The 17,600-nt window shown below is 53.9% G+C and overlaps 1 protein-coding gene across 7 annotated transcripts in view; it reads right to left on the bottom strand.

Annotated features, from left to right (window-relative positions):
• Nucleotides 1-17,600, bottom strand: part of EMID1 (EMI domain containing 1) — a 127,783-nt gene that overhangs the window by 27,152 nt on the left and 83,031 nt on the right. For all 7 annotated transcript variants that reach the window (XM_044990266.1, XM_044990270.1, XM_044990271.1 and 4 more), the window contains 2 exons: nt 6,884-6,945; nt 2,512-2,656 (listed from right to left, as the gene is read on the bottom strand). In XM_044990266.1, coding sequence (XP_044846201.1) covers nt 2,512-2,656; nt 6,884-6,945 — 207 coding nt within the window. The remainder of the gene's footprint in view (nt 1-2,511; nt 2,657-6,883; nt 6,946-17,600) is intronic.

The following is a 17,600-nucleotide window of genomic DNA, read 5'->3' as shown; positions in this document are numbered from 1 at the left end:
AGAGCTGCCCAAGAGCCCACCCTAGCCTGGCTACCATTCAGTTCCCTTGGGGGAAGGGTGGGGCGCTCGAGCCTGCCACACAGCTGTACATTTATCACCCCACCCTCCTGCTGCTGCTCTGCCCCTAAAGCACGAACACACGGCCTGCCAGAGCAGCGCAGGCCTGAGAAATCTTCCCGCTGCACAGAGCTGGAGCCAAAGCCAGGTCAGCCTGGTCCTCAGCTGCACTCAATTTAACTCCCGCGCAGTCCCTGCCCAGTGGGGGATGGGACATGGCAGAGGCTCCACTCTGAGCCCCTTCCTTTGGGCTGGGCTGGCGTGAGACAGCAAGCCTTACCCTTGTCCTCCGAAGGCCCATGTCCCTACGCCAGTGGGGGGGAGGCTGTTCTCCTCTGGAGATAGCTCCGCACATCGGGAGTGGATTTGATTCTCTCTTGTTGCTACGTTTTTCTGCATGTTCATATGACAGACTGCAGGCACCTGGGGCAAGGGCTGTTATAGAATCATAGAATCTCAGGGTTGGAAGGGACCTCAGGAGGTATCTAGTCCAACCCCCTGCTCAAAGCAGGACCAAACCCAACTAAATCATCCCAGCCAGGGCTTTGTCAAGCCTGACCTTAAAAACCTCTAAGGAAGGAGATTCCACCACCTCCCTAGGTAACCCATTCCAGTGCTTCACCACCTTCCTAGTGAAAAAGTTTTTCCTAATATTCAGGGGCGGCTCCAGGCCCCAGCACGCCAAGTGCGTGCTTGGGGCGGCAAGCCGCAGGGGGCGCTCTGCCGGTCACTGGGAGGGCAGCAGGCAGGGTGCCTTCGGCGGCACGCCTGCGGGAGGTCCACCGGAGCCGCGGGACCGGCAACTGGCAGAGTGCCCCCCGTGGCGTGCCGCCGTGCTTGGGGCGGCGAAATGTCTAGAGCCGCCCCTGCTAATATCCAACCTAAACCTTCCCCTCTGCAACTTGAGACCGTTACTCCTTGTCCTGTCATCTGCCACCACAGAGAACAGTCTAGATCCATCCTCTCTGGAACCCCCTCTCAGGTAGTTGAAAGCAGCTATCAAATCCCCCCTCATTCTTCTCTTCTGCAGACTAAATAACCCCAGTTCCCTCAGCCTCTCCTTGTAAGTCAGGGGTTCTCACCCAGGGTCCGGGGCTCCCTGGGGGGCTGCAAGCAGGTTTCAGGGTGTCCTCCAAGCAGGGCCAGTGTTAGACTCACTGGGGCCCAGGGTAGAAAGCCAAAGCCCCACTGCCTAGGTCTGAAGTCTGGGGCCTTGAGCCCTGCCACCTGGGGCTGAAGCCAAAGCCTGAGCAATGCAGCTTTGCAGGGTCCCCAGTGGTGTGAGCCCCAGACAATGGCCCTGCTTGCGACCCCCTAACTCCGGCCCTGGCTTCTATATGCAGAAAATCAGCTGTTGTGGCACAAGGGGGCCGTGGAGTTTTTATAGCTTGTTGGGGGTTGAGAATCTCTGTCATGTGCCCCAGCCCCCTGTCTCTTCACCACATGTGCACACAGCACCTCGCACCATGGGATTCCTGACCTCTGACTTCTGCTTTTAATAGTTACTTTGCTTTTGCCTCTAGTGACTTCTTAACTGCCGAATACCTCTGTAACTGCAGCACTGCTGAACTGCTGCGCCTCTGGGGTGGAACACAGCAGCTGTTTAATAGCGCACTGCAATGGCCAAGAAGAATCCCAGGTGCAACTGAAACCCCCAGGGAGTGTTTGGGAGGTGGAGTGTGTTGACCCAAGCTGGGATTGGGGCAGAGCTTTGGGGTGACAACTCCTGATGATGGGGCTTCGCAGCTGAAGAGTCTGGAGAGATTTTAAGCCTTAAGAAAGTTACAAGTAAAAGGACACCAGGGCGGAGGTGGAGGAACCCAGGGAAAGGTGCGCTAGTGGGGACATCAGCCCAGCTGGATTCACCCATCACTGGGCCCTGGGCAAACACTCTTCTCCCAGCCTCGTGGGGTGAGTGCAAGATGGGCGCACTCTCCAGCCCCCCTCACCCTCCAGTCTCCCGTCTGCATCAGGCTGAGATTAGGGTGGCAGCTGCCCCCTTGGCACAGCGAGGAGGAAAAGCAGAGGAGGAGGATGCTGGCCTAGGATTTGGAGCCCTATGTGTTAGTGCAGCCCTGGACATCAGGCTGAGATTTGGGGCAACAGAGACCCTCTGCCATCACACTCGAGCCAGGACACAGAACTCTCTGCAGCATCAAGGGCCCATCCTGCTATCCTCACTCAGCCCAAACTGGGAGCTTTGCTTGAGTGCACTGGGCAGGACTGGGCTCTGAACTGATGGAAAGGCCCAGCCCCCATGTTTAGTGCCAACGGAGTCCTGCTTGTTCCATCTCCAGGGCCAGGCATGGAGGGGACCTGGGACATGTGGATTTCTGCAGGGGCAGGAAGGATCTTGATCTAGGCAGGAAACACACATCCGGCTCTCAGGATGGCTTCCTGCCTGCAGCCTCCAGCTGCCTCAGCGCCTCTCTAGCAGCCCCTGCTCTTACTTACCTTTCACACCTTCATCCCCAGGGCTCCCGTTGGTGGATGGAGACCCCCAGAGCTGGTAGGAATCTGAGGGGGCAGCCCCCTTGGTTACGAGGTGTCTGTTGGGTACTGGAGAGGTTGCAGACTCGGCTGCTGACAGCAACGCCACCTATGAGCAAAAGAGAGTTCCGAGCAGTGCGCCCAGACATACTGCGCTAGCCAGACTTGGGGCCTATCTCCTCTCCCCACGACGGTTCTGCACTTACGGCTGTCACCCACAGCCACCCAGCATGCCCCTCCGAGGTTGGTGAGCCTGGTCACCGGTTCAATCTCCCCTGATGTCCCACCCAAGGGTCTGGTGTTGCACTTCTATGGAGGAAGCTTTGCATTGTCCTGGACATTCAGAGCTTTGGGGTTGAGGGGAGGAACTTTAAGCTTTGCTGAATGCACAGAGTGGGGCTTGAGGACCTTGGTGTTCTGACTGGGTAGCCCTTGTCTCTGCACAAACTTGCACCAGCTGAATTAAACCGGTTTAGTTAGCCCTTGTGTGGACACCCCTATTTCAGTTTAAAAGCAGCTTATGTTGATTTAGCTTAAACCACTTCCTAAGGCCTTGTCTACACTGGAACTGTGAACTGGTCAAAGTTCTGTCGGCCTCGTGCCACCAGCTGTTCAGCAGGATGTGCTCACGCTCAGCTGGTAGGGGGGGTGCATCATGCTGATTTGGCAAAAGCACGTTGCACTGTGGGTAGGCATCCCAGCATCCTTCAGGCACGCTGCCTTGTAGGAACCTGTTGCTGTGTATTGTGAGATACCCAGGTACCTCTCAGGGAACTGTGGGCATTAGGGGGTCAAAGCCCACCATTCCCTCTGTTCTATCCCATGACTACGGCCCTACCATAGTCATGATCCATTTTGGTCAATTTCACGGTTATGGGATTTTAAAAATAGTAAATTTCATGATTTCAGCTATTTGAATCTGAAATTTCACGATGTTGTAATTGTAGGGGTCCTGACCCAAAAAGGAGCTGGGGGGGGGTTCACAAGGTTATTGTAGGGGGTGGGTGGTACTGCTACCCTGATTGCTGCAGGCGGTGACACCACTTTCAGAGCTGGGCAGCTGGAGAGCGGCAGCTGCTGGCCGGGAGCCCAGCTGTGAAGGCAGAGCCGCCGCCAGCAGCAGCACAGAAGTAAGAATGGCCTGGTGTGGTATTGCCACCCTTATCTCTGCACTGCTGCCTGCAGAGCTGGGCCCTCAGTCAGCAGCTGCCACCCTCTGGCCGCCCAGCCCTGAAGACAGGACAGAAGTAAGGGTGGCAATACCATGATTCCCCACTAAAATAACCTTGCGACCCCCCCTGCAACTCCCATTTGGGTCAGGACCCCCAGTTTGAGAAATGCTGGTCTCTCCCATGAAATCGGTAGAGTATAGGGTAAAAGCACATAAAAGACCAGATTTCATAGTCCATGACGCATTTCTCATGGCCATGAAAGGTAGGACCCTACCCATACCTGACTGTTCTGGTCCCATGCACCTGTGGACAGGGTCCAGGGGAGCACAGCACCGTTCTCCATTGTAAGGACAGGGCGTATGGTCCTCTTGCCTTTGCAAGGCCGCAGTGCTCAGATGCACCTAGCTGGACAGTGAATGCTTGGGCTGTGCTGCTGCAGCTATTCATGGAACAACTGCACTCGAGAAGCAGGGTTAACCCAGGTCAGAGTGTTCACACAGCCTCCTGCACCTTACACTGGTGCTACTCTGCATGGAGACAAGCCCCTGGTGTGCAAAGGGTCATATGGAAAACCTGGGCTGGGTTCTTGGGAACAGTTTCTATTTCCTTGTGCCAAAGGCCTGGTCAGAGCCATGGGGACTCTTTCTAGGACATAGTGACTTGGGCCTTTAGGCAGTAGCTGCCCAACTTCCATGGCCCGGCGAACCCGCTGAATTCAAGCACTAATCTCTGGGAGGGGCTGGAGGGAGAGACCCCCCTGTTGTGGGGCTATTTCTGATGCCAGGTCTAAAGCAGACCAAAGGTTAAAGGACACAGAGGGTTAACCTGGTAGCCCAAACCCCTAATAATAGAATCATAGAATCTCATGGCTGGAAGGGACCTCAGGAGGTATCTAGTCCAACCCCCTGCTCAAAGCAGGACCAACCCCAACTAAATCATCCCAGCCAGGGATTTGTCAAGCCTGACCTTAAAAACCTCTAAGGAAGGAGATTCCACCACCTCCCTAGGTAACCCATTCCAGTGCTTCACCACCCTCCTAGTGAAATAGTGTTTCCTAATATCCAACCTAGACCTCCCCCACTGCAACTTGAGACCATTACTCCTTGTTCTGTCCTCTGCTACCACTGAGAACAGTCTAGATCCATCCTCTTTGGAACCCCCTTTTAGGTAGTTGAAAGCAGCTATCAAATCCCCCCTCATTCTTCTCTTCTGCAGACTAAAAAATCCCAGTTCCCTCAGCCTCTCCTCATAAGTCATGTGCTCCAGCCCCCTAATCATTTTTGTTGCCCTCCGCTGGACTCTTTCCACATCTTTCTTGTAGTGTGGGGCCCAAAACTGGACACAGTACTCCAGATGAGGCCTCACCAATGTCAAATAGAGGGGAATTATCACGTCCCTCAATCTGCTGGCAACGCCCCTACTTATACAGCCCAAAATGCCGTTAGCCTTCTTGACAAGGGCACATTATTGACTCATATCCAGCTTCTCGTCCACTGAAACCCCTAGGTTCTTTTCTGCAGAACTGCTTCCTAGCCATTCGGTCCCTGGTCTGTAACAGTGAATGGGATTCTTCCGTCCTAAGTGCAGGACTCTACACTTGTCCTTGTTGAACCTCATCAGGTTTCTTTTGGCCCAATCCTCTAATTTGTGTACGTCCCTCTGTATCCCATCCCTACCCTCCAGCGTATCTACCACTCCTCCCAGTTTAGTGTCATCTGCAAACTTGCTGAGGGTGCAGTCCATGCCATCCTCCAGATCATTAATACACTGGCCTCCCTATGACATTGAGCCCCGATGGGTTACAGGATCACAACAGAACCTCACCAGCACATTCCTCAGGGCCACAAGCCAACTGGTCTTAGTGACACTTCTGGAGACCTCAGACAGTCCATCCTATGGAATGTCATCTCCTAGGGAACACACCCTATGGCCTGGTGTTACCCCAACTGGAGGCCATTCATATCACACAGGGATAGAAAACAGGCACCAGATCCACCTCTCATCCCCTCCACTGCCAGGCCAGTCCCCTACAGTCTGGTCTGCAGGGCCTGTTAGTTGTGCGTGTCTCAGGTGCTGGGGCTTCACAGCATTGGCACAGATAACTCACCCACATATGCCTGAGTGGCAGAGCTGTGAACAGAACCCAGGAGTTTGGTGTCCCATGGTTTAATAACCACAAGACCATCTGTCCTCCCGGAAATGCTTACAGCAACCTGAAACGTCAACCATTAAAATCCCACCTGGTTCAGAAAGCACTTAGCCTCTGAACAGCCATGCCACACCCTGGCTATGCTCTATCTTGTCCTATGCAACTTCTCGAGTGCTTTGGAATTGCAATTCCTGTGGGAGGGAGATGGATTATCTGTTGGGGACTGACCTCCTCTTACACATGGTGCATGTCTATGGAGAAAGGCTGGGTGGTCCAGTGGCTAAGTCCAGGACTCAGGCGATCCAGGTACAATTCCCCCTCTGCCACAGACTTCATGTGTGACCTTGGGCAAGTCACTTAGCTTCTCTGTAAAAATGGGGATAATAGCACTGCCCTGCCTCCTCGGGGGTCATGAGGATAAATACACTGAGGTGCTCTCTGTAATGGGAGTTTTGTCAGTACCACAGAGAGACAGCTGTCTGCTCCTGGGGCTGGCACAGCTGGCTGAAAACAAAACAAATGCAATTTTGCCCCAACATTTTGAAATGTTGAAGTTCTTTTCATTTCAAAGGGTAAAACAGGAATTGCAAGACAAAGGAAGGTGCCCAGGAATTGCATTTCTGGGCAGAAAAAGAAAGAAGAACCTCTCCAGTAGGAACAAGGCAAAAAGAAAAGAAGGGGGAGATGAAGAATAACAAACAAAAATACTTAAAGAAATGACAGCACAAAATGTAGATGAAAAAAGAAAGACAATTGTTTAAAATGAACAAGCTGGCAGCCCCGCTCCACGTGTGACAGAGAATATCGGGGGCTGGAATAGCCGACCTCTTCCAACATTTCCATGAGATTTCACTGGGATCCAGGGGTAAACGTCAGAAGATTCACCATTGGTCCCAACCTCCGTGAGATGCAAAGTTCTGAGGCGAGGAGGTCACGCTGGTTCCCGTACCACACCCTGTGCTCCCTGATCCTTTACCCACATCCCGCCTCCAACCCCTGCCACGTAGACACTGACCTTGGCTTCCAGGCTGTTGAGACGCGCCGTGAGTTCCACCACTTTGCTGCAATTCAAACATCCTGGGAAATCAACCGAAAGAACAGAGAGTAAAGGGACTGGGGAGAAATCTGAGGCCAGGATGGAGGGGTGGAGAGAGGGAGGGGGGAGGAAATAAAGAGGAGGGGAAGAGTGGGGGGCAGGGAGTATGGATGTGGGCTCATAACATTCTGCGCCAAACGTTCCCTGGGCAGCCGACTGTACGCTGCATGCCAGGTGCTGGCGTAACCCACTGGCACACGTGTGCCCAGCCTGCAGAGGCCAGGAGTCTGCTACAGCCCCACTCACAGAGCTTCAGCAGCTTGTGCTTTTCGCTCTGGAGGTCCCAGTTCAATCCTGGTGGTGTGAGCCAAGGTGGGACCCACACCCTGGCTCCAGGAGAGGGAAGCACCAGACAAGTCAGGCCCAGTCACTCTTTGTCATCCCCGTTCTGCTCCCCCAGGGGCTCCTAACCCTGATCCTAGGAGACCTCACCTGCTGGGGGAGACCAGAACTCGCTTCCAGGCAGGACTTGTTCCCTGGGGCTCCCCCTGAAGAGTAAGAACTCTGCTGTGGTGTCAGACAGGTGCCAGCACAGCACTCCCGCAGCAGAGACGGTGCCTACCCTGGGGCCTGCCCCAGTTCCAGCCATTGGGGCACACAGCTCAGCCTTGACCTGCACCTGCACAGCTCCCCCAGTGGCTGTCCTTGGAGCAAACGGGCAGTGCGGGAAAGGTCTCAGGTCTGGGTCTTGGGGACTTGAGCCCGGGTTAGAAGGATTTCCAAGGGTCCCGCAGCAGGGCCTTGGGAATGGTCCTTTACCCGATTTCACGGAAATGGTGCGCAATAGAGACGTTATGATCTAAAGCTGGTTCTGGACCAGGGCTGGGCAGATAACAACCGACCCCTGGGCCTTCACAGCCAGACCTGCACCAGCAGGGGCGGCTCCAGGCCCCAGCACGCCAAGCGCATGCTTGGGGCGGCAAGCAGTGGGGGGCGCTCTGCCGGCGCCGCGAGGGCGGCAGGTAGGCTGCCTCCGGCGGTTTGCCTGCGGAGGGTCCGCTGGTCCCGCGGCTTCAGTGTACCTCCCGCAGGCGTGCCTGCAGAGGGTCCGCTGGTCTCGTGGCTTCGGTGTACCTCCCGCAGGCGTGCCTGCAGAGGGTCCGCTGGTCTCGTGGCTTCGGTGTACCTCCCGCAGGCGTGCCTGCAGAGGGTCCGCTGGTCTCGTGGCTTCGGTGTACCTCCCGCAGGCGTGCCTGCAGAGGGTCCGCTGGTCTCGTGGCTTCGGTGTACCTCCCGCAGGCGTGCCTGCAGAGGGTCCGCTGGTCTCGTGGCTTCGGTGTACCTCCCGCAGGCGTGCCTGCAGAGGATCCGCTGGTCTCGTGGCTTCGGTGTACCTCCCGCAGGCGTGCCTGCAGAGGGTCCGCTGGTCTCGTGGCTTCGGTGTACCTCCCGCAGGCGTGCCTGCAGAGGGTCCGCTGGTCTCGTGGCTTCGGTGTACCTCCCGCAGGCGTGCCTGCAGAGGGTCCGCTGGTCTCGTGGCTTCGGTGTACCTCCCGCAGGCGTGCCTGCAGAGGGTCCGCTGGTCTCGTGGCTTCGGAGGACCAGCAGACCCTCCGCAGGCAAACTGCCAGAGGCATCCTGCCTGCCGTGCTTGGGGCGGCAAAATCCCTAGTGCCGCCCCTGTGCACCAGGCCTTTCTTCAAGCCTCGACATGGTCAGATCATTTCCCATGCACGGCCCTTTATTTCCCCTGGATGCCATCGGGATCGGAAAGTGCTCAGGTACCATGAGGAAGGCTGTTGGCACAGGATTTCCAATCCAAGCACATGCAGGAAGTACTGGAAATATGCCAGAGACTGAGATGATTGATAGGCACCTTATCAATATGATAGCTAGAGAGTATGACAATAGACTGACCAACCGACTTATGTGGGATCACACCGGTGCTTGCTCGCACTCATGTGAATTCTTAATTCCACACTATTCCAACCCCGGAGACTTGGCAAGCATCTGAGCTTCACTGACCTTCCTGACCGACTCACTGCTGTTCCCGCTCAGCTGAGCTGGGAGAAGAAGCAGAAATCACCTGTCACTTTTGATGGGGGGGCACAATTTAAAGGTTGGGGGGCATGTGACCACCCCACGTGTTGCCTCTGGCCCCTTTCCCACTCCCCCGTGCCTCCCATACCCGCTCCAAGCCAGCACTTCCTTGCCCCCACCCCCTCCCAGCTCCTTCCCCACATTGGTCTCCCAGTGCCTGCAGGCTCAGCGCGGACTGGAGCGGGCTCCGGATACCTACTGCTGAGCAGGTAACCGGGGCTGTGGGCGTGGGCGAGGAAGGGACAGGATGCAGAGGGCTTCCCCACGCCCCGTTTGGCAGAGCTCCGCTGGCAAGCCTGGTTCTCTTCCCTGCTCTGGGCCCCTCCTAGCGGGCTCAGCGGGAGTGCTAGGTGCTTTTCCCAGACATGTGCCCTTCAGCTGTGCTCAGCCCCAGGCCAACCCTGGCAGAAATCCCCCCCGTCTCGCCTCTGACCTGAAGAAGAGTTTCTACTCCAACAGGCATTTGCAGTGTGGAGCAGACAGCCATCATGGGGATGGCAGCAGGGCAGCTGCATTGGGAAGACCCAGCACCCATTAACAAAGCCAGGCTTCCCTCCCAAGAGACAGCAGGAGGAGGGACCAGAGATCTTCCTCTTCCTCACCTCGCCTTACACTCTACATCGAGCTCTCCGACCGACGGCGATACCAGCTCCTGGTGCACCAGGTGCTATCAAACACTGACCATTTCATTGTCATTCTTCCAGAGTTACGTCACATTTTGGGAGAGACACCGGTGAGATCCTGATGCACTTGCAATTCCTTACCCCACCCCCAGCATTTTTCATCCCAGGTAGGGGATTAGCTGTGGCCTCCTGGCCAGATTCCAGAGTGGACAATTCCACTCTGCATCCCTGAAACTCCCTTGGAAGTTTTCAGTTGCATACAATATTCTTTTTCACTTCCTGCCCTGAACTATTGTGAGGTGTTATAACAGGTGGAGTGCTGTAGCCCAGAGGCAGCTGCATTTCAGCAGGAGGTGAAATGGCATTTTATCTACTCTGATCTAAACTAACCGGCCACATCCCTGGAATGAATCTGGCCTGTCTCTTCAACTAGTTTTGCTCCTGGCTCTGTAGCGATGAGACCTGAAGACAGGTCAGACACCCCTTAACTTCACCAACAACATATGCCAAGGTGGAAGAGCCTCTCCTGAGTGTGAAAGAGGCATAAAGAGAAGAGCTCTCGGCCCTCTCCCCCGAGGAAAGGCTCGTTCTCATTTTCCAGTGTCAAAGGGAGCCAGGAGTTTGCAGCAGTAATTGCGGTTAATTGCTACTAGTCCCAACAAGGAGCCTGCAGTCCTCACTGTCAAGAGTCAAAGCCATCTCCATGGTTACTCATTGCCTGGCTCTGACTTTTAAAGGGGCAGCATCTCTTTTTTTGCATCTGCCATTTCAAGATCTCTTCCCGCTTGCTCATCGGGGGATGGTCTGAGTCCTAGGAATGTCCTCGTCTGCAGTTTCTCCTCAGCCCGAGTCTCTAAGGCTCAAGATGCTCTTCCCAGATGAGAGTAGATAAGGGCTCTGTGCAGATCCCATGGACACTGCCCTGCGAGTCAGCTGGAGAGGTCCCCAAGGCCATAGTCACCCACAGTCCCGGACATTAACGACCCAACCAGTCCATCCAGGGCAGGATTGGCCCCTCCAGGTTTCCTGTCCCATTTCTGGGGCTTGCCCACCCTTGCCCTGGAGGAATCTCCTTCTCCAGAGTGTGTGTGTGTCGGGGCGGGGAGGGGGCGCAGGGCAGATTCTCCTCTGCCCGGCATCATGTGTGGTCGCTCAGTGCAAAGTGGGTTTACAGTGCTCCTGTTCTGATGTGGTGTGAGTGGACCACTGGTGCAAATGGCTGCACAAGGGGCTGAGTAACCAGGATCAGGCCCTTTCATAAGAACATAAGAACATAAGAACGGCCGTACTGGGTCAGACCAAAGGTCCATCTAGCCCAGTATCTGTCTACCGACAGTGGCCAATGCCAGGTGCCCCAGAGGGAGTGAACCTAACAGGCAATGATCAAGTGATCTCTCTCCTGCCATCCATCTCCACCCTCTGACAAACAGAGGCTAGGGACACCATTCTTTACCCATCCTAGCTAATAGCCATTTATGGACTTAGCCACCATGAATTTATCCAATCCCCTTTTAAACATTATTATAGTCCTAGCCTTCACAACCTCCTCAGGTAAGGAGTTCCACAAGTTGACTGTGCGCTGCGTGAAGAAGAACTTCCTTTTATTTGTTTTAAACCTGCTGCCTATTAATTTCATTTGGTGACCCCTAGTTCTTGTATTATGGGAAGAAGTAAATAACTTTTCCTTATCCACTTTCTCAACATCACTCATGATTTTATATATCTCTATCATATCCCCCCTTAGTCTCCTCTTTTCCAAGCTGAAGAGTCCTAGCCTCTTTAATCTTTCCTTGTATGGGACCCTCTCTAAACCCCTAATCATTTTAGTTGCCCTTTTCTGAACCTTTTCTAGTGCTAGAATATCTTTTTTGAGGTGAGGAGACCACATCTGTACACAGTATTCGAGATGTGGGCGTACCATGGATTTATATAAGGGCAATAATATATTCTCAGTCTTATTCTCTATCCCCTTTTTAATGATTCCTAACATCCTGTTTGTTTTTTTGTCCGCCTCTGCACACTGCGTGGACATCTTCAGAGAACTATCCACGATGACTCCAAGATCTTTTTCCTGACTCGTTGTAGCTAAATTAGCCCCCATCATGTTGTATGTATAATTGGGGTTATTTTTTCTGATGTGCATTACTTTACATTTATCCACATTAAATTTCATTTGCCATTTTGTTGCCCAATCACTTAGTTTTGTGAGATCTTTTTGAAGTTCTTCACAATCTGCTTTGGTTTTAACTATCTTGAGTAGTTTAGTATCATCTGCAAACTTTGCCACCTCACTGTTTACCCCTTTCTCCAGATCATTTATGAATAAATTGAATAGGATTGGTCCTAGGACTGACCCTTGGGGAACACCACTAGTTACCCCTCTCCATTCTGAGAATTTACCATTAATTCCTACCCTTTGTTCCCTGTCTTTTAACCAGTTCTCAATCCATGAAAGGACCTTCCGTTTTATCCCATGACAGCTTAATTTACGTAAGAGCCTTTGGTTGAGGGATCTTGTCAAAGGCTTTCTGGAAATCTAAGTACACTATGTCCACCGGATCCCCCTTGTCCACATGTTTGTTGACCCCTTCAAAGAACTCTAATAGATTAGTAAGACACGATTTCCCTTTACAGAAACCATGTTGACTATTGCTCAACAGTTTATGTTTTTCTATGTGTCTGACAATTTTATTCTTAACTATTGTTTCGAGTAATTTGCCTGGTACCGACGTTAGACTTACCGGTCTGTAATTGCCGGGATCACCTCTAGAGCCCTTTTAAAATATTGGCGTTACATTAGCTAACTTCCAGTCATTGGGTACCGATGCTGATTTAAAGGACAGGTTACAAACCTTAGTTAATAGTTCCGCAACTTCACATTTGAGTTCTTTCAGAACTCTTGGGTGAATGCCATCTGGTCCCGGTGACTTGTTAATGTTCAGTTTATCAATTAATTCCAAAACCTCCTCTAGTGACACTTCAATCTGTGACAGATCCTCAGATTTGTCACCTACAAAAGCCAGCTCAGGTTTGGGAATCTCCCTAACATCCTCAGCCGTGAAGACTGAAGCAAAGATCCATTTAGTTTCTCCGCAATGACTTTATCGTCTTTAAGCGCTCCTTTTGTATTTCGATCGTCAAGGGGCCCCACTGGTTGTTTAGCAGGCTTCCTGCTTCTGATGTACTTAAAAAACATTTTGTTATTACCTTTGGCGTTTTTGGCTAGCCGTTCTTCAAACTCCTCTTTGGCTTTTCTTATTACACTCTTGCACTTAAGTTGGCAGTGTTTGTGCTCCTTTCTATTTGCCTCACTAGGATTTGACTTCCACTTTTTAAAGGAAGTCTTTTTATCTCTCACTGCTTCTTTTACATGGTTGTTAAGCAACGGTGCCTCTTTTTTAGTTCTTTTACTGTTTTTCTTAATTTGGGGTATACATTGAAGTTGGGCCTCTATTATGGTGTCTTTAAAAAGGGCCCATGCAACTTGCAGGGATTTCACTTTAGTCACTGTACCTTTTAACTTTTGTCTAACAAGCCCCCTCATTTTTGTATAGTTCCCCCTTTTGAAATTAAAGGCCACAGTGTTGGGCTGTTGAGGTGTTCTTCCCACCACAGGGATGTTGAATGCTATTGTATTATGGTCACTATTTCCAAGCGGTCCTGCTATAGTTACCTCTTGGACCAGCTCCTGTGCTCCACTCAGGATTAAATCTAGAGTTGCCTCTCCCCTTGTGGGTTCCCGTACCAGCTGCTCCATGAAGCAGTCATTTAAAGTATCGAGAAATTTTATCTCTGCATTTCATCCTGAAGTGAAATGTTCCCAGTCAATATGGGGATAATTGAAATCCCCCACTGTTCTTAATTTTGATAGCCTCTCTAATTTCCCTTAGCATTTCATCATCACTATTACTGTCCTGGTCAGGTGGTCGATAATAGATCCCTAATGTTATATTTTTACTAGAGCATGAAATTTCTATCCATAGAGATTCTATGGAACATGTGGATTCGCTTAAGATTTTTACTTCATTTGAATCTACACTTTCTTTCACATACAGTCGAACCCATTTATGTCGACCTCGGTTAACTTGCCAATCCTGTTAAGTCGACGGTTTACAAGTGGAACCGCCAGACTCCCTCTTTGGCTTATGAGTTTCTCATCCGTTATGTCGATTTGCCGAACCCTAATATCTCGAGCCCGTCCCCGACCCACCGTGTCCCCAGCCGCCGGCTCCCCGGCTCTCCAGCCGCGCGGTTCCCCAGCCGCCCGCTTCCCGCGTCCCCAGCCGCCGGCTCCCCGGCTCTCCAGCCGCGCGGTTCCCCAGCCGCCCGCTTCCCGCGTCCCCAGCCGCCCGGCTCCCCGCGTCCCCGACCCACCGTGTCCCCAGCCGCCCGCTCCCCGGCTCCCCAGCCCCGCGGTTCCCCGCTTCGCCGCCCGCCCGTCCGGCTCCGCTTCCCCGCCCGCCCCCGTATACCCGGTCCCTGCCTGTCCCCGCCCGCCTGGCCGCATACCTGGTCCCTGCCCGTCCCCGCCCCACATACCTGGTCCCGGCTTCTCCTGCCGCGTCCCTGCCTGTCCCCGGGATAGGTTTATCTCGATCATTGGTTATCTCGATGGCTTTTGGCAAACCCCTAGGCCGTCGAGATAACAGGGTTTAACTGTATAGTGCCACTCCTCCCCCTGCACGACCTGTTCTGTCCTTCCAATATATTTTGTACCCCAGAATGATTGTGTCCCATTGGTTGCTCTCAGTCCACCAGGTTTCTGTGATGACTATTATATCAATATCCTCCTTTATCACAAGGCACTCTAGTTCACCCATCTTATTATTTAGACTTCTGGCATTTGTGTACAAACACTTTAAAAACTTGTCCCTGTTTATTAGCCTGCCTTTTTCTGATGTGCCAGATTCTTTTTTATGTGACTGTTTATCATCTGATCCGGCCCTTACATTATCCTCTTCCGTCCTCTGCTCCTGACTGTAACCTGGAGATTCTCTATCATCAGACTCTCCCCTAAGAGAAGTCTGTGTCCGATCCACACGCTCCTCTGCAGCAGTCGGCTTTCCCCCATCTCCTAGTTTAAAAACTGCTCTACAACCTTTTTAATGTTTAGTGCCAGCAGTCTGGTTCCACTTTCGTCGGCAGCCTGCTGACTCTTGGAGCTGAGGGATCTTGCAGCGAGAAGCAGATGTGGGGGGCAGATGGCATGGGATGGGGGAGCACAGCTCTCTTGCTCTTCCTCCCTTTCCTCCCCTCTTTGTAAAACAAACACAAGGAAGGACTTCTGCACACAACGCACCGTCAGCCTGTGCAGCGCGCCGCCAGGGGGTCTCATGAAGGGCAAACCTGTCACTGGGTTCAGTAAATAATTCAGTAAGTTCATGGAGGATTGGTCCGTCACTGGCTATTAGCCCAGATGGGCAGGGTGCAACCCCATGCTGTGGGTGTCCCTGAGCCTCTGACTGCCAGGGGCTGGGACGGGACGACAGGGGATGGCTCACTCGATAATGGCCCTGTTCTGTTCATTCTCTTTGAAGCACTTGGCATTGGCCACTGTCAGAGGACAGGACACTGGGCTGGATAGATCATTAGTTGGACATGGTCCTTCTTATGTTCTTATGAACATTGCTGTCATTTGGTGGCCAGAGGCCGACCTATCGTGATCCCAGAAACCACCCCCCCCCCAGTCGGCCCTCTCCATTGGAGGCCAAGTACATGGAGAGAGAATGAGCACCCTGTATTACCCTGGGAATGATGGCAGGTGGCTGAACCTGAACGTCCAAGGGGTTTCACAGAGGACCCAGGGGCTGTGTTCCGAGGATCCCCTCCAATGTCCCCTCTTCATGTTCCGGGGGTATCCATGAAGACCAGTTGCTAATGTTGAACTGGACTGGAAGGATGTGGTTGGTTTTTGATCACCTGGTGGCAAGGGCGGCGGGTATAACAGGTATAACCCTAAGCCAAGCCCTGGCCTTGTCCATGCTGGTGCCCAAGATGGCGGGAGCTCAGCTCCATTGCTGGCTGGAGGCCAGCAGGCTGGTGCTGGGGGTGGCCCGGCACTGGGGCCGGAGCTGGGGTGGTCTGGTGGCCCAGTCCTGGAACTGTCTCCTGCCATCCTTCCTTGGTATGACCCAGGGCAGAAAGCAGGGAGAGGGCCCGCCCTCTCTTCTGCCGGCCTCCTGTGGGTGTCACCCGGGGCACTGGGGAATGTAGGGAAAGAGGTTGGGCTGGGGCTCCTCTGGCTGTGGGGGGAAGGGGTGTTCAGGTAGGGGTGGGGCCTTGGGCACAAGGGGCAGGGCCGTGTGGCTAGCACACGTGCCACCCATGCCTGGAGGAATGTACCCTTTGTGAGAGCTGAGTCTCCCCCCAACTCTGGACATGCCCCCACCAGCCTGCCCTCGCCACTCCCCTGGGGTGTATGCTTAGAAAGCACAAGGCTGGAGAAAGTCCCAGTGGATGCCAGACAGAGGCTAGAACAAAAGGAGAACATATGGGAAGCGAGGTACCTCTGCCCCCAACCCTCAACAGCTGGACTCAGCAAGCCGTGCCAGGCAGCGGAGTCTGGAGAGAAGAGAAGGCCAAGTTTAAAAAGCCATGTAAACCCCAGAAATGACGAGGGGGAAGGATGCTTGGCACTGCTGTCCTGTCCACAGACACTTCTCCTTCCTGCACTCCCATATCCACCTCCCTCCCCAGAGCAGCCCCGGCCGTGCCGGGTAGATGGAATTCCTGCCCATGACCTGCTCGGAAGGCAGAGATACAGTCGCCTGACCTGACACTCCCCGGCCAAAGGGCCAGGTTGGCAGCTGGCTTGGGAAGGAGGCAATGCACGGGGGGTTGGTTGCATGGGGAGGGTTGCGGGAAAAGAGCCAAACAGTTACATGCAGCAGCGCTATCTCCCAGCCCGGCTGTGGCACATGGGAAATGGTGAGCCTGAGTCTTCTTTGGGGCAGAGGAAAAGGTGCCTTGAATACCCATCTGGCAGCTCCTCTACACTGCCAGAGTGGTGCAAAGGGGCCTGGGTATCCATCCTCGGCATGCAGCCAATAGCCAGTCATCCATGCTCACACACAGGGCTGTTCCCACACAATGGGGGTTAGCAGCTGACAGTGCAGATCCAATCCTATTAGCCCCTTGGTGGGGGGCAGGCACAGCAAGCCCCATCCCTCTGCTGAAGACAGTCCCAGGAAAAGCCAGATGCTCACACCTTATGCCCTGCTGAGATCCCAAACATGCCCCGAACTGAGGGACAAAGGCACAAACCAGCAGGAAATAACCTGGCCCCACTGCACTTGGTGGTAAAACTCCTCTAGACTTCAGGGCGACCAGGATTTCACCACTGGCTCGAACCTCAGCCCAGGAGCAAGAGCTGGGCAGGCAAGCTGTCCCCCTGTGTGTTGACTTGCTCTGAATAGTCTGCGTACTGCACCTTTAATAGGGGAGGGGCTTTGAGGTGCAGGTTTCGTCCGGGAGGCGCTTACCACAGGTGGTTCCCAGCCAGCGGCGCAGCAGGGCTCAGGCAGGCTGCCTGCATGCCATGGTCCCACACCGCTCCAGGAAGCGGCCGGCTGCTGGCACGTCTCTGTGCATCCCTGGTGGGAGGGGGACAGCCTGTCTCCATGCGCTGCCTGTGCCCGCAAGCACCGCCACCGCAGCTCCCATTGGCCAGTTCCCAGCCAATGGGAGCTCCGGGGACAGTGCTGGGAGTGGGGTCAGTGCTCGGAGCCACCTCTGCCCCTCCCGGGGCTGCAGAGACGTGCCAGCAGCCGTCCGATTCCGGGAGCAGTGTGGGACCACGGCATTCAGGCAGCCTGCCTGAGCTGTGCTGCACCGAAGCCCCCCCTTAGCCCGGGGCCCTGGGCTGCAGCCTCTAAAGCCCCCGTGTTAATCCGGCCCTGCTAGTGCCTGGCTTCCCTCATTCTCTCCCTCTTTCCCTATCTGTCTATCGTTCTCTTGTCTCTCTGCCCCCTCGC

The sequence above is a fragment of the Mauremys mutica genome, chromosome 16 (assembly GCF_020497125.1).
Source record: "Mauremys mutica isolate MM-2020 ecotype Southern chromosome 16, ASM2049712v1, whole genome shotgun sequence".
Classification (NCBI taxonomy): Eukaryota; Metazoa; Chordata; order Testudines; family Geoemydidae; genus Mauremys; species Mauremys mutica.
Note: the sequence above shows the minus strand (reverse complement) of the source record. Positions and strands in the feature narration are given on the sequence as shown.